This window comes from Loxodonta africana, chromosome 4 (genome assembly GCF_030014295.1).
Source record: "Loxodonta africana isolate mLoxAfr1 chromosome 4, mLoxAfr1.hap2, whole genome shotgun sequence".
Taxonomy (NCBI): Eukaryota; Metazoa; Chordata; class Mammalia; order Proboscidea; family Elephantidae; genus Loxodonta; species Loxodonta africana.
The window spans coordinates 93,557,866-93,573,499 of NC_087345.1; the positions used below are offsets into that span (position 1 = coordinate 93,557,866).

The 15,634-nt window shown below is 39.3% G+C and overlaps 1 protein-coding gene across 1 annotated transcript; it reads right to left on the reverse strand.

Annotated features, from left to right (window-relative positions):
- Nucleotides 1–13,865: 13,865 nt before the first annotated feature.
- Nucleotides 13,866–14,792, reverse strand: LOC100666044 (olfactory receptor 8S1-like). Its single transcript, XM_023540093.1, has one exon. The coding sequence runs from the start codon at nucleotides 14,691–14,693 to the stop codon at nucleotides 13,866–13,868; it is 828 nt and encodes a 275-aa protein (XP_023395861.1). The 5' UTR covers nucleotides 14,694–14,792.
- Between the last annotated feature and the right edge of the window lie 842 nt (nucleotides 14,793–15,634).

Here is a 15,634-nt window from a genome sequence, read left to right on the forward strand (position 1 = left end):
AGTTCAAGCTCTAGAAGCACTTGAAATGCCACAGAATCAGGGTTATTCTCCCCAATACCTTAAACTAGAGTAGTAGTATTCTGCAATGGAATGAAAAGAAAGGGACAATTTCTCTAAAGAAGCTCATATTTTGAACAACTGACAGATAGTTCATTCAAAATTTCTTATATGACTCAGGTCCAATAACCTGCCATTTTTTCATTTCCTTTGTGAATCTGAATACTAGCCTAAGAACATCTCTTATAGACTAGTGCTGTAATGCAGCCAATCAGAAGACTATCTGTGCTTAGGCAGTCATGGGCTGGTTATGGTACCCAGGCGGAGCTGGGCCAATGCCCTGTATTCCCTCAAGTCTCAGCCTGAAGCCAAACTCTGGACTCACTAATTACACAGTTGCCAGTTAACAAGAAAGGTAAACATTAAGAGGTGCTGGGGAGTATATGAAGTTTCTGAGTTAAACCAATTTAGGTAAAACTTAGGTGACAACTCTTATCAGGCTGATGGGGCCTGAAAAGGGGAGATAAAGAAAGAGATTAAAAAAAGGGCATTTCCCCCCTGGCTGTGTGGGGCTGAAAGTATTCTTTAGGAATTCTCAAGGGAGCTGAGCTGTGCTTTATTACTGAGGTCCAGGTCATTTTCCTCTATATGTGTGATTTTGTCTTACATTCACAAAAAATTGTCCAAAATAGCGATTAAATGAGACCATATGCCCCTACCATGGACAGTAATTGGGAACTCGATTTTCTATATTCCAAACATAAAATGAAATATTACAGAGTTTTCTGACCTAAAGTCTATATTTTTTATTCCTTATTTGATATGAGTGCTTTTCATCAACAGTTTTATGGAATTTACACATAGACAGCAAACACAGAACGCATAGGTCCATTAATGTAATAGAAGTTACGTAAAGTCCATAAAATAGTCATTTGTTCAACATGTCTTCAGTGAGAAGTATGGGTCAATGAATGAGAAAGATGATAGCTAAAGATCAATGCTAAATAAGACACATTCCTTTTCATCCATTTAAGCCCTCCTGAGTGCAAATAGTTTTTATGTTTGAGTTGTCATCCTTTGAGAGAAGTTAAATTAAGTCTTAGCAAATAAGCATCTCAATTTCAGGAAGCATACATTACTCCTTGTACTTGTTGAAAGAAAAAACCAATTAACTAGACAAATCCATCAACTCAGTAGGGTTTATTGAGCTAGAAACTGATCACCAGGAGGGAATGTCCAAAAATGAAAGTGACAAAGAGCTTGTTCGAGCAGCCCAAGTTTAAGGTTTTTGAAGGCAATTAGGAGATTTCCTGTAGAAAGTTACAATGATTGGGTCTTAGGTATGTCCTGAATTGAAGGGAGGGTTTTACAAAGCAGAAGGCTTTCAATCATTGGTTTCATAGGTATACTTGTCTGGTGGGACTTGGCTGTGTCTCCTATGGCAAGTCAGAAACATTCTTTAATGTCAAGTTATTTTTCTGGGAATGTCCCTGTGGTTAGAACACTTTGAAAACTCCTTATTGTTCTGTCAAGGTTTGTATCTGGCACAAATGACCATTTTGATTTATTGTTCTCAGAAAGGCCTGGACCCAACACAAATGGTTATTTTGTTCTTTACTTAACATAATAAAATGGCACTTAGGTATAATGAAAGACAGGGACTACAGAACTTGAAGTTTCAAACAGGCGTAGTGAAAGCAAAAAAGTGGGAGGCAAGATTACAATAAGAGATTAGAGATCTCAGAGGCAAGACTATTTCAGTTGATGGGGGACGCCTTATTAGTTTATTACTGAAATAAAATTGGGTAACAAAGGAGAATTGACACATTTGAATTGTGGCATTGGTGAAGAATATTGACTATACCATGGACTGCCAGAAGAATAAACAAATCCATATTGGAGGAAGTACAGCCAAAGTGCTCCTTAGAAGCAAGAATAGCCAGCCTGAACCTTGCTTACTTTGGACACATCATCGAGAAAGACTGGTTGCTAGAAAAGGAAATCATGTTTGGGATAGTAGAGGGTCAGTGAAAAAGAGGGAAGCCCTCCATGAGATGGATTGAGATGGTGGCTGCACCAATGGGCTCAAACATATGAAAGATTGTGAGGATGGCACTGGACCGGGCAATGTTTTGTTCTGTTATACATAAGGTCACTGTGAGTCAGAGCCTACTGATAGCAACTAGCAGCAACAACAACAATGGATGGAGTCAGAGATTATAAAACCTTGAGATCAGGTTACTGAATGGCTCATCCACATAGCTGAAGTTGCCTGTTATGATATACCAGGAAGTAAGGAAGAAAGTAAACCTGTGAGCTCAATACCAAAGCATACAATAAATGAGAGAGAGCAATGAAGACAGTTAGTAGATAAAAACAGTGAATAATAAGGTATAAAGGGCATGTTTTAGGGTTGGCCCACCACCACTGAGACAAACTGCACCTCAGAAGAGGTAAATTTCTTACATTAGGTCATATAGACTCGTAAAGGATTTCTTAGCCCTCTATTCCCCATAAAATATGAATATACTAGACAGTCTCCCTTCTCAGGGCCTTTGCACTTTTTTGTTCCCTCTGTGAGAGTTTGTTCCCCTAGTGTTTGCACGGCCTATGACTTTATTCATGTGTTTAATCTACTCTTATATCACCTTGTCGGCGAGGCCATCCCCAATCACCCTATATTAAAATTTAACCTCCATCTGCTATTTTCCTTCCTTGCTTTATTCTTTACCATAGCACACATTACCATTTCCACATGTATTTTTATTTGCTTTTTTTAAAAACCTGATTTCTCCAATAGAATATAAGCATGTAAACTTTTTAAGGGCAGGAATTTTTCTGTTTTCATTTTAATATATCCTCAGCTTGGTACATACAAAGAAGTCAATACATACTTATTGAATAAAGGGATGAATGAAAGTGAGATTTATATAAAGTCTCTTGAATAAGAACGACTGTTTTCATCTATTCCTGAGAGAAAGAAGTTCATTTCATGGCTATGTTAGGATGTCTCAGTCTGTAGTGGATTGAATGGTGGCCCCCAAAATATATGTCCTTTATTCAACAAGTATGTCTTAATCCCTGAAACCTCTGAATGCCACCTTATTCAGAAAAAGGGTCTTTGCAGATATAACTAAGCCAAGGATCTTGTGGTAAGAAAATCATCCGGGATTCTCTAGTGAGCCCTAAATCTGATGACAAGTGTCCTTATAAGAGACAGAAGAGAAGACACAGATACAGAGAAACACACAGAAAAGAAAGCAATGTGATGATGCAGCAGAGATTGGAGTGATATGGCCAGAAACCAAGGAATACCAATAGCCAGGAGACACTGAAAGAAGCAAGGAAAGATTTTCTCTTAGAGCCTCCAGAGGGGGCATGTCCTCTCGACACATTGATTTTGAACTTCTGGTCTTCAGATCTGTGAACCAATACATATCTGTTGTTTTAAGCCACTAAGGTTGCAGTAAATTGTTACAGCAGCTACAGAAAACTAATGTATCTAAATCCCCAAAGCAGCTTGAAAGTTTTTTTTTTAAATTATTGCTAGCTATCTTTCCATTTTACACATCCTAAACCTTCACCATTCTTGTCAATAATCCTATTTCATTCCCATTGCAATTAATACCTGTTGCTCTTTGCCCATTTAGCGCTCATGTTTGAAAACATTGTTTTTTCCCATTCTAATAAAGTGATTCATTCCTCTCCCTGACAGGTCTATGACCTAGGTTCAGACAATGATAAAATCCAAGTCCACTGGTCATAGTGATTAGTCTAGGAGAGGACATTTGACTTAAGCAGTCTAATCTGAAAACCTTCCCCAACAGTTTTTCTATTTGAAGGTCTCTATTCTCTCTCTCTTTATTTTTAATTTTTATTGTGCTTTAAGTGAAAGTTTATAAATCAAGTCAGTCTCTCACACAAAAACTTACATACGCTTTTCTACATACTCCCAGTTATTCTCCCCCTAATGAGACAGCCCTCTCCCTCCTTCCACTCTCTCTTTTCGTGTCTGTTTCTCCAGCTTCTAACTCCCTTTACCCTCTCATTTCCCCTCCAGGCAGGAGATGCCAACATAGTCTCAAGTGTCCACCTGATCCAAGAAGCTCACTCCTCACCAGCATCTCTCTCCATCCCATTGTCCAGTCCAATCACTGTCTGAAGAGTTGGCTTTGGGAATGGGTCCTGTCCTGGACCAACAGAAGGTCTGGGGGCCATGAACACCGGATCCTTCTAGTCTAAGTCAGACCATTAAGTCTGGTCTTTTTATGAGAATTTAGGGTGTGCATCCCACTGCTCTCCTGCTCCCTCAGGGGTTCTCTGTTGTGTTCCCTGTCAGGGCAATCATTGGCTGTAGCCAGGCACCATCTAGTTCTTCTGGTCTCAGGCTGATGTAGTTTCTGGTTTATGTGGCCCTTTCTGTCTCTTGGTCTTGTGATTACCTTGCGTACTTGGTGTTCTTCATTCTCCTTTGGTCCAGGTGGGTTGAGACCAACTGATGTATCTTAGATGGCAGCTTGCTAGAATATAAGACCCCAGACGCCACTCTCCAAAGTGGAATGCAGAATGTTTTCTTAATAGATTTTACTATGCCAATTGACTTAGATGTCCCCTGAAATCATGGTCCACAAACTTCCGTCCCTGCTACGCTGGCCTTCGAAGCATTCAGTTTATTCAGGAAACTTCTTTGCTTTTGGTTTAGTCCAGTTGTGCTGACCTCCCCTGTATTGTGTGTTGTCTTTCCCTTTACCTAAAGTAGTTCTTATCTACCATGTAATTAGTGAATATCCCTCTTTCACTTTCCCTCCCTCTCCCCTTAACCATCAAAGAATATTTTCTTCTCTGTTTAAACTATTTCTAGAGTTCTTATAATAGTGGTCTTATAAAATATTTGTCCTTTTGCAACTGACTAATTTCACTCAGCATAATGCCTTCCAGTTTCCTCCATGTTCTGAAATGTTTCACAGATTCCTCACTGTTCTTTATCGATGTGTAGTATTCCATTGTGTCAATATACCATAATTTATTTATCTAGTCATCTGTTCATGGGCACCTTGGTTGCTTCCATCTTTTTGCTATTGTAAACAGTGCTGCAGTGAACATAGGTGTGCATAAAACTGTTTGTGTAAAGGCTCTTATTTCTCTAGGATATATTAGAAGGAGTGGGATTGCTGGATCGTATGGTAGTTCTATTTCTAGCTTTTTTAAGGAAATTGATTTCCAAAGTTGTTGTACCATTTTACATTCCCACCAGCAGTGTGTAAGTGTTCCAATCTCTCCACAGCCTCTCCAACATTTACTATTTTGTGTTTTTTGGATTAATGCCAGCCTTGTTGGAGTGAGTTGGAATCTCATTGTAGTTTTGATTTGCATTTCTCTAATGGCTAATGATCACGACCGTTTCTTCATGTATCTGTTAGCTACCTGAATGTCTTCTTTAGTGAAGTGTCTGTTCATATCTTTTGCCCATTTTTTAATTGGGTTATTTGTCTTTTGTAGTAGAGTTTTTGCAGTATCATGTAGATTTTAGAGATCAGATGCTGATAGGAAATGTCGTAGCTAAAAACTTTTTCCTAGTCTGTAGGTAATCTTTTTACTCTTTTAGTGAAGTCTTTGGATGAGCATAGGTGTTTGATTTTTAGGAGCTCCCAGTTATCTAGTTTTTCTTCTTATTCTCTATCTTTAATATCTCCCACTCCACTGACTTTGCTGTCTTGCCACAAACATGATCTTTTTCTTATCAAAAAATTTAATTCTTCAACGTTGAGTCACTTTTGTTACATTCTCCTTCCAGTCTGTTTAATGCTAAACTCCTTGTGCATGTGGTCTAAATTAACTGCCTTATTTTATATCTTCACATTTACTCAACACCCCAGAGTCTGGCTTCTATCCTACCACTACTGCCACTGATGTTGCTTTTACAAACTTATGGAAGAGAGACTATTTCTGAGCATGAGGAGTTAGTCAGTGGGTACAGACTTCCCAGGGTTAAATTGGCCAAAAGCAATTCTCAAGATGTATTATTGAAGAACCAGCTCATATAAATGTGCATTTGTCTTAAATTTCTACTACCAAATTAAGATTTCACACAAAGAGGGAGGGTTTCAATTCCTCTGCTGACTTCATTTTCAATGATGTTTTTATATTTTTCTACTTTTATGTATTTTTGGGATTAAACAATTCAACTCTTCTAAAGCCATGGGTCCTCTAAGGTCACACAAATAGACAACTGTAAGCTGCAAACCTGAAGGCAAAGACAACTAGAGAACATTCCCTTGTAACTAGGGAAACAAAAATTAGAGTGTCGTTAACTTTTTCTTTAGCTCGACACATTGAGTATAAAAAACAACAGACAACAGAAAGGAGATTGAAGTGTACCCTTGGGTCCTCCCTCTCTAATCCAAGATGAGCATGTTCTAGTCAGCCTCTCTGGTTGCAAGGGACAACCCTAACTCAAGTAATGGAAAATTTATTACAATAATACATGTGAATGGGATCCCAGGAAAAGTCTAACACCTAATTCCAGGAAGAGCAGAAGGTATTGCAAGCCAAAACACAGAAAGAGCAGAGTCTGTAAGAGATCTAGGCCACATCATCTTCATTCTAGGCATTCCCCCATGACAGTCACTCACTGTATGAGAGTTTCCAAGTAGAACATTATTTCAGAACTTCCAGTTTAAACTCTAAAGAGGGGGAATATGACTGGCCAGTTGTTGTTAGTTGTTGTTGAGTGGGTATAACAGAAAGAAATATTGCCTGATCCTGCACCATCCTCACAATATTTGGCATGTTTCAGTCCATTGTTATAACCACTATGTCAATCCATCTCATGGAAATTTTCCCTGACCCTCCACTTCCCCAAACCTGATGTCCTTTTCTAATGATTGGTCTTTCCTGATGACGAGTCCAAAGGAAGCAAGGTGAAATCTTGTCACCCTTGCTTCTAAGGAGCATTCTGGCTGTACTTTCTCTAAAATGGATTTGTTCATTCTTTTGTCAGTCCATGGTATATTCAATAGTCTTCAGCAACACTACAGTTTAAGTTATCCTTTGATATTTCTTTTACACTGTCCAGTTTTCACATGTATGTGAGGCAATTGAAAAGACCACGGCTTTGGTCAGGCATAGCTTTGTCATCAAAGTGTTATAAAAACAAACAAACAAACAAAGAACCCTTACTATCAAGTCAATTCCTTCTCATAGTGACCCTATAGGACCAAGTAGAACTGCCCCATAATGTTTCCAAGGCTGTAATCTTTATGCAAGCAGACTGTCACATCTTTCTCCCACAGAGTGACTGGTGGGTTCAAACTACCAACCTTTTGGTTAACAGCTGAACGTTTTAAGCACTGAATCACCAGGGCTACTTACGTGACATATAATGGACATATCTGTCAGCTTGTCATACTGTGGCGACTTGTGTGTTGCTGTAATGCTGGAAGCTATGCCACCAGTATTTCAAATACCAGCAGGGTCACCCATGGTAGACAAGATTCAGCTGAGCTTCCAGATTAAGACAGACTAGGAAGAAGGACCCGGCAGTCTACTTCTGAAAAAATTAGCCAGTGAAAGCCTTCTGAATAGCAGTGGTACATTGTCTGATATACTGCTGGGAGATGAGCCCCTCAGGTTGGAAGGCACTCAAAATACGACTGGGAAGAGTTGCCTCCTCAAAGTAGAGTTGACCTTAATTAAGTGAGTGGAGTCAAACTTTTGGGACTTTCATCTGCTGATGTGGCATGACTCAAAATGAGAAGAAACACCTGCAAACATCCATTAATAATAGCAGCATGGAATGTATGAAATAGGAATCTAGGAAAATTGGAAATTGTCAAAAATGAAATGGAGTGCCTAAACATTGATAATCCTAGGCTTTAGTGAGCTGTAATGGACTGGTATTGGCCATTTTGAATTGGACAATCATATGGTCTACTATGTCAAGGATGCAAATTGAAGAGGAGTGGCATTGTGTTTATTGCCAAAAAGAACATTTCAAGATCTATCCTGAGGTACCACACTGTTAGTCATGGGATAATATCCATATGCTTACAAGGATGACCAGTTAAAATGACTATTATTCAAATTTACACACCAACCACTAATGCCAAAGATGAACAAACTGAAGATTTTTATTAGCTTCTGCAGTCTGAAATTTATGAAAGATGCAATCTAGATGCGTTGATAATTACTGGCAACTGGAATGCAAAAGTTGGAAACAAAGAAGTAGGAACAGTAATTGGAAACTATGGCCTTGGTGATAGAAATGATGCTGGAGATAGAATGGCAGAATTTTGCTAGACCAACGACTTCTTCATTGCAAATATCTTTTTCCAATAATATAAATGGCTCCTATACACGTGGGCCTAGCTAGAAGGAATACACAGGACTCAAATCGACCAAATTTGTGGAAAGAGGTGATAAAAAAGTGCAATACCATCAATCAGAACAAGGTCAGGGGCTGACTGTGGGAACAGACCATTAATTGCTCATACACAAGTTCAAGTTAAGGCTGAAGAAAATTAAAATAAGACCATGAGAGCCAAAGTACCACCTTGAGCATACCCCACCAGAATTTAGAGACCATGTCAAGAATAGATTTGACTACTGAACACTAATGACTGAAGACCAGACAAGTTGTCGAATGATATCAAGGGAATCATCCATGAAGAAAGCAATGGGTCATTAAAAACACAGGAAAGAAAGACAAGACCAAAACCGATGTCAGAAGAGACTCTGAAACTTGCTCTTGAACATTGAGTAGCTAAAGCGAAAGGAAGACATAATGAAGTAAAACAGCTAAACAGGATTTCAAAAGTCGGCTTGAAAAGACAAAGTAAAGTATATAATGACATGTGCAAAGACCTGGAGTTAGAAAACCAGAAGTGAAGAAGATGCTCTCTCATCTATGGCAAGAAATTTGGAAGAGAGCTACCTGGCCAACTGACTGAAAGAGATCCAAATCTGTACCCATCCCAAAGAAAGGTGATCCAACAGACTAACAGACTGCAGAATTAGCAAACAACATCATTAACATCACACAAGTTAAATTTTTCTGAAGATCATTTAAAAGCAGTTCCAGCAGTATATCAACAGAGAACCTCCAGAAATTCAAGCCAGATTCAGAAGAGGACGTGGAATGAGGGATATCATTGCTGATGTCAAATGGATCTTGGTTGAAAGCAGAGAATACCAGAAAGATGTTTACATATGTTTTATTGACTATGCAAAGGCATTTGACTGTGTGGATAGAAATAAATTTTGGATAACATAGCTAAGAATGGGAATTCTAGAACACTTAATTGTGCTCATGGGTGACCTGTATGTAGACCAAGAGGCAGTTGTTCAAACAGAACAAGGGGGTACCGCATGGTTTAAAATCAGGAAAGGTGTGTGTCAGGGTCATTTCCTTTCACCATATTTATTCTATCTGTACGCCAAGCAAAGAATCAGAAAAGCTGGACTGTATGAAGAAGAAAGGGCCATCCGGATTGGAGGAAGATCCATTATCATGCTGAGATATGCAGATGATACAACCTTGCTTGTTGATAGTGAACAGGACTTGAAGCACTTACTGATGAAGCACTTACCATAGAGGGTCATTGAAGAAGAGAAAGACCCTCAACGAGATGGATTGACACAGTGGCTGCAACAATGGGTTCAAACATAGGAATGATTGTGAGGATGGCACAGGACTGGGCAGTGTTTTGTTCTGGTGTACATAGGGTAGCTGTGAGTCAGAACTGACTCTACGGCACCTAACAACAACAACAACTTCACATATATGTTTGAGGGCTATGTAAAATCCACTCAACTTTTCTTTCTTCAGTAAAATTTGTTAATGAACCAAGTTCTCAAAGAAATTGATGTTTTGTTTGATTCTCTTCCCCAGGACCAGAAATTCCAAAATTATTACAAGAAAAAATGAAAAACAAAAGAAAACTTCAGGACAATGGACACTAAATTTCATAGAGGATTTGTCTTTTTAATGAGATATTATTGAAGAACAGACCATGAAAATAACAATCTTTCGAGAATTTCTTTAAGAATAGTAAATATGAATCTTGATCTTCATCATGAACATACTATAGTTCATACTTGTTGTTTTTAGTTACTGTTAAGTTGGCTCTTACCATGGTGACCTGTGTATGAGAGAACAAAACATTGCCTGGTCGTGTGCCATCTTCATGATTATTGGTATATTTGAGTCCATTGTAGCCATTCTGTCAATCCATCTCATTGAGGGTTTTTCTTTCCTTCGCTGGCTCTCCACTTTCCTGATATGATATCCTTCTCCAGCAATCGGTCCCTCCTGATGATGTGTCCAAAGTAAGCCAGTTGAAGTCTCTGACAGTATTCTGTGACCTGTAGGGTTTTCATTGGCTAATTTCCAGAAGTAGCTTGCCAGGTCTTTTTCCCTAGTCTATCTTAGTCTGGAAGCTCTGCTGAGATACTGGGATATAGCTGCTAGCATCACAGCAACTTGCAAACTACCACAGTATGAGAAACTGACAGATGGGCAGTGAATAATTTACATAATAAACTGTCCCTGGGTGGTGAGATAAAAAATAACACACATCAATCACATTTCTGACCTGTCAGGTTAACGTGCTTGGCTGCTGACCAAAAGATTTGAGGTTTGAGTCTACACAGAAGTGCCTTGGAAGAAAGGCCTGGTGACCTACCTCTGAAAAAAAAAATTAGCCATTGAAAACCATATGGAGCATAATTCTACATTTGGCACCTTGTAGTTGAGCCTTCATTTCAAATTTTCAGAAATAATTTTGTCTTTTTTTTTTTTCATTTCTCTCTGAGCTTGGTTAACTCTTGTTTCACATCTTTTATTATTACTACTTTTTGTTCATTTCTATTCTGAGTGTTTAAATTTTTGATTCAGGGCATTTTTATGTCTTCAGAACTTGTTTATGATTATTTAGTTCGGGTTGGGATGTTGTGTTACAGTATTTCTCTTCTTCATGGTTGGTTTTCAGGAGAGGATGTCCTTAAGCTGAAGCAGTTTAAATTTCATCTTATGTTTTATTCTTATAGTAGTTTTGTATGGCTGTTACCTGTCATTTCCCATTCATTTTGAAAGAAAAAGAAAAAAAATTTCCCCTCCCAGACTGGCAAGAATAGTTAATTCTGTGTAGGCACCAGTGAGGAGTTTTGTGGCAATCTAGGTTCTTTCTTCAAGATCACCCTCTTCTGCTGGGATAGTGAAATGCAGTGTATTAGTGTCTTCTGTTCTTTTCAATCCCTGTAAGACTTTTAATATTCGGTGCTAGCTTCATTCTTTCCGTTTACCTCCAGACATCCAAGGGACATCTCACTTTTTCAAGTCACTTCCCTTTTCTCTAAGATCAGTGTTTTCCCAAGATTGCCATCTCTAGTGCTCCCACTTTCAAGCCCCTTCCTTTCAATTTTCCAGAAGAAAGTGCTCTAATCTACCAGGTCATGTTCTCAGTACTTCCAGACCTTGAGTGGGACTCTCTCTGGAGTGAGGGTTTGTCTGGGTGATAACACTGCTGCCCTCACCTCTTTTCTGCCTAGTCTCTGCCTGACTCTCCCATTCAGGCATGGGCTCCTGACCTGGCATTGCTGGCTTCAGATGTGTTTTTCTTATACTTATTGTATATAGAAGTTTGAGTATTCTCTGTTTTCTAGTTTTGCTATAGGCTTATTGAGATTGTTTTTATTTGCTCTATTTTGTTGATTTGTATGGTGTTTAGAAGATTTGTGGAGAGATTTATTTGTAGGTCTAATCATCATTGAATATTGACTGATCTATCCTTTTAAGAATATTTTTGAAGGTTCTGTTCAGTTTATAACTACGAGTTAGTAGTTCTTAATTAAATTTCAGAAACCCTGGTGGCATAGTGGTTAAGAGCTACAGCTGCTAACCAAAAGGTCGGCAGTTTGAATCTACCAGGCACTCATTGGAAACCCTATGGGGCAGTTTGACTCGTGGTTCGGAATCAACTTGATGGCAGTGGGTTTTTGTTGGTAATTGAATTTAGCAAGTACCACTAGTACTTTTATACTATAAATTTCTTTTTTTTTTTTTGCTTTTAATTTAAATTCTCTTCTTGGTTTCTGGAAAAGACAAGAAAGGCAATGTTCTAAGATGAAGTTGAGGATTTGGGAGAGGCTGCTGTTCAAGGAGCATCAATCAGTGGGATTTCCAAAAGGCACAGTGAGAAGGTATACTACAAAAGGAGAGTTGGGTTACGGGTCAAGTGAATGGGTGAACCGAACAGTAGGGGGATGGAGTGGTTTAGGTCTCTTGGGTTACAGAGAGGTGCCAGATGTCTCTTGTAAAATTCTGTTTCCACAGGGTAAGAGACGTTCTTGATGATTTACTGTATGTCATTGTTTCCTTCATCTATGAATACATGGGATTTTGGAATACCAGGAAAGCATGAGATAGTAAAGCTTAAAAAAAAACAACCAAAGCCTGTTGCTGTTCAATTGATTCCAATGCGTGGTGACCACCTGTGTGTCAGAGTAGAACTGTGCTCCATAGGTTTTTCAACGGTTCATTTTTGGAAGTAGATAGCCAGGCCTTTCTTCCGAGGTGCTTCTGAGTAGACTTGAGTTTCCCACCTTTCGGTTAGCAGCTGAGTGTGTTAACTGCACCACACTGGTGGTGCAGTGGTTAGGAGCTACAGCAAGCTACGGCTGCTAACCAAAAGTATGCTTTCTCATTATAATTAAAAAAAAAATTGTAAGTACAGATGTGTTACTAAGTAGTACATGATTCAGTATATGTTATATTTTAAATATGACAAAATAAAGCCAAATGGAATGTAAGATGTCTTAATGTATTAATCATGAATATTCACTATTATATTCATTATTGCTATACAAAAAAAACATTGAGTGGGTGCAACTTATACTTTAAAACACATGTCTCAAAAAATACAAATTTGGTGAATCATATAATGTTGTTGTTAGTTGCTGTCGTGTTGGGCCCCGATTCATGGTCATCCCAGTGTTATACAGTAGAACAGCCACATAAGGTTTTCTTGGCTATAATCTTTACAGAAGCAGTTTGCCAGGCTTTTCTTCCTTGGAGTCGTCGGCGGGTTCAAACCATCAACCTTTAGGTTAGCAAACTGCTTGTGCTGCCCAGGTTCCTTGAATTATATAATAAGTACCATGTATTTCATAAATTCTTGATAAAAAATACAAAAGGAAATTGCCCAACAACAACTGCCTAAAAACTGTTGCATTCAAGTAGGCTAAATGGAAAAAAGAATGCCCCAAAGGAAGAGAAATTTTGAAAAAAGCTGAATTTATCTATCTTATCCTAGAATGAGTGACATTCTCCCTCATGCTCCAACTCCCAAGGGACAGAACGGCAAAGTTTTTGGTATCACCCCAGTCACTCAACTGATGATTGCTCTGTCCAGAAATTTCAGCACTTTATCTATCTGCAAGGGCTTCCCAGCCAGAGCTCGCATCCCTCCATGGACCCAAGCATATGATTTTCTTCCCCTAAGACTTAACATTTTTGGTAAAATCTTAGGGCTTTCAGTGCCATTCTGCACATTTAATTCCAAAAATAATTCAATACATATACATCTTAATCTAGTACCAAAGAAACAATATGAGTAATAAATCAAATTATGATTAAACAAAACTTTTGGGTTGAGATGTCTATGTGTTCCATTGACCTGCCTTTGAGCAGGATTTAATGTGAACCATCATTCGATTCCATTCTCAAAATATCTTTGTGCCTCTTTCTTAAGCTTTTCTGAGATATCTTCCAGCATCTAAAACAGCAGGCCATCAGGAAGATTTTAGTGTCAATTCACCAGATATCCTGAAGTTTGTAGTTATTTCCTCTTTCCTCATATTTGTGTAGTCTGCTACCTGTGCCATTGCAAACATTTCCCCAAGGTTCTTTTCACAGCTGCCTTCACGTCTTTATTTTTCAGACTGTAGACGAGGGGGTTCACTAGGGGAGTGACCACACAATATTGTAAGGAGAAGATCAGCTCCAGAGGGGAGCCTGACTTTGGCATCAGATAGCAAAGGAAAGCAGATCCATAGAAGAAGCTCACTGCAGTGAGGTGGGAAGAGCAGCGGGAGAAAGCCTTGCTTCTGCCTGTAGTGGAGTTGATGCTCAGGATGGTGGAGACAATGCGGGTGTAGGAGAAGACAATCAGGAAGAATGTACCAAAGCCATGCAGGAGTGTAGAGAAGACCAGGACAGTGATGTTGATGGAGACATCAGAGTAGGACAAAGGGAAGAGAGAGGGCAGCTCACAGCTATAGTGGGGGATGGTATGGGCATTACAGAAGTTCAAGCTCACAGCCAGGGGAATGTTGATAACTGTGTCCAGAAAACTCAGGCTCCATGAAGCCCATACTAGATTCACACACAGCTGGCTGCTCATCACCTGGCTGTAGACCAGAGGGTGGCAGATGGCTGCATAATGGTCATAGGCCATGGCACAGAGCAGGAAGATTTCTGTTCCTCCAACATCAAGCACAAAGAAGGCCTGAGTCAGGCAGCGCTCTATTGAAATGATTTTCCTTTTAGATAGGAGGTTCTCCAGCAGCTTGGGCACAGCGACTGAAGAGAAGCCAAGATCCAGGAAAGAGAGGTGACTTAGGAAGAAGTACATGGGTGTGTGGAGGTGGGAATCAGCCCTGATCACCAGCAGCATCGTCAGGTTCCCCAACACGGTCATGAGGTAAATCCCCAGGAAGAGCACGAAGAATAGAGCCTGGACATGGAGGTCAGCAGATAGTCCGAGGAGGATAAACTGGGTGATAGTGCTGTGGTTCCTCAAGGCCGTTTAGAGAGCATGTTCTCTAGAAATAAGTATAGGAACAGACCTGGAAATTCTCTTGGCTACACCCATTACTATGATAGGGACTCCATTTTTACGTACACATCCCAAATTGCTTAGATTTCATATACGCCCTCATTGGCTATCTAGAATCCTTCCTCTACTAGAGTTCTGTTTCAAACTCACTATGATCTTTCCATGTGACTGCTATTATACTTCAAAGTCTGCTGAAGAAATTTGCAAATTTTTGCAGATTTGCCCATGAATAACTTGTTCTGTCTCCTCGAACTGAGCACTGTTTTGTCAACAACATACTGTACACGTTTTGTAGATTGTAGCAGATTTGCTAGGAGACTGCTTGAACATTTGACTGCTCTCCTCTGTTTCCCAGTCTGTTCTCTCATTTCAGAATCCTTCTAAGATTGCTCAATTATATCATTTTGTCTTTCTTTAGCTTTTTACCACTGACATTACACTTTAATATATAATGTTAATTGGACCCTTGGGACAAGATGAAAAGATGAGTGCGTGCGTGTGTGTGTGTGTGTGTGTGTGTGTGTGTGTGTCTGGATGTTGGTTGCAGGGAGAAAGGATAAGGGAGGATATTGATTACTCCCTTCGCAAATGAGAAAATTGAGCATCAAAGATTATGTAACTTGATTCCTGGCCAATGCCTCTCATACATAGCCACCCTTACTGTCAGTGAAACATTCATATTGCTATGATGCTGAACAAGTTTCAGCAGAGCTTCCAGACTAAGAAAGACCAGGAAGAAAGGTCTGGTGATCTACTTCAGAAGTGTTAGCTATTGAAAACCCTAGGAAGCACAGTTCTACTCT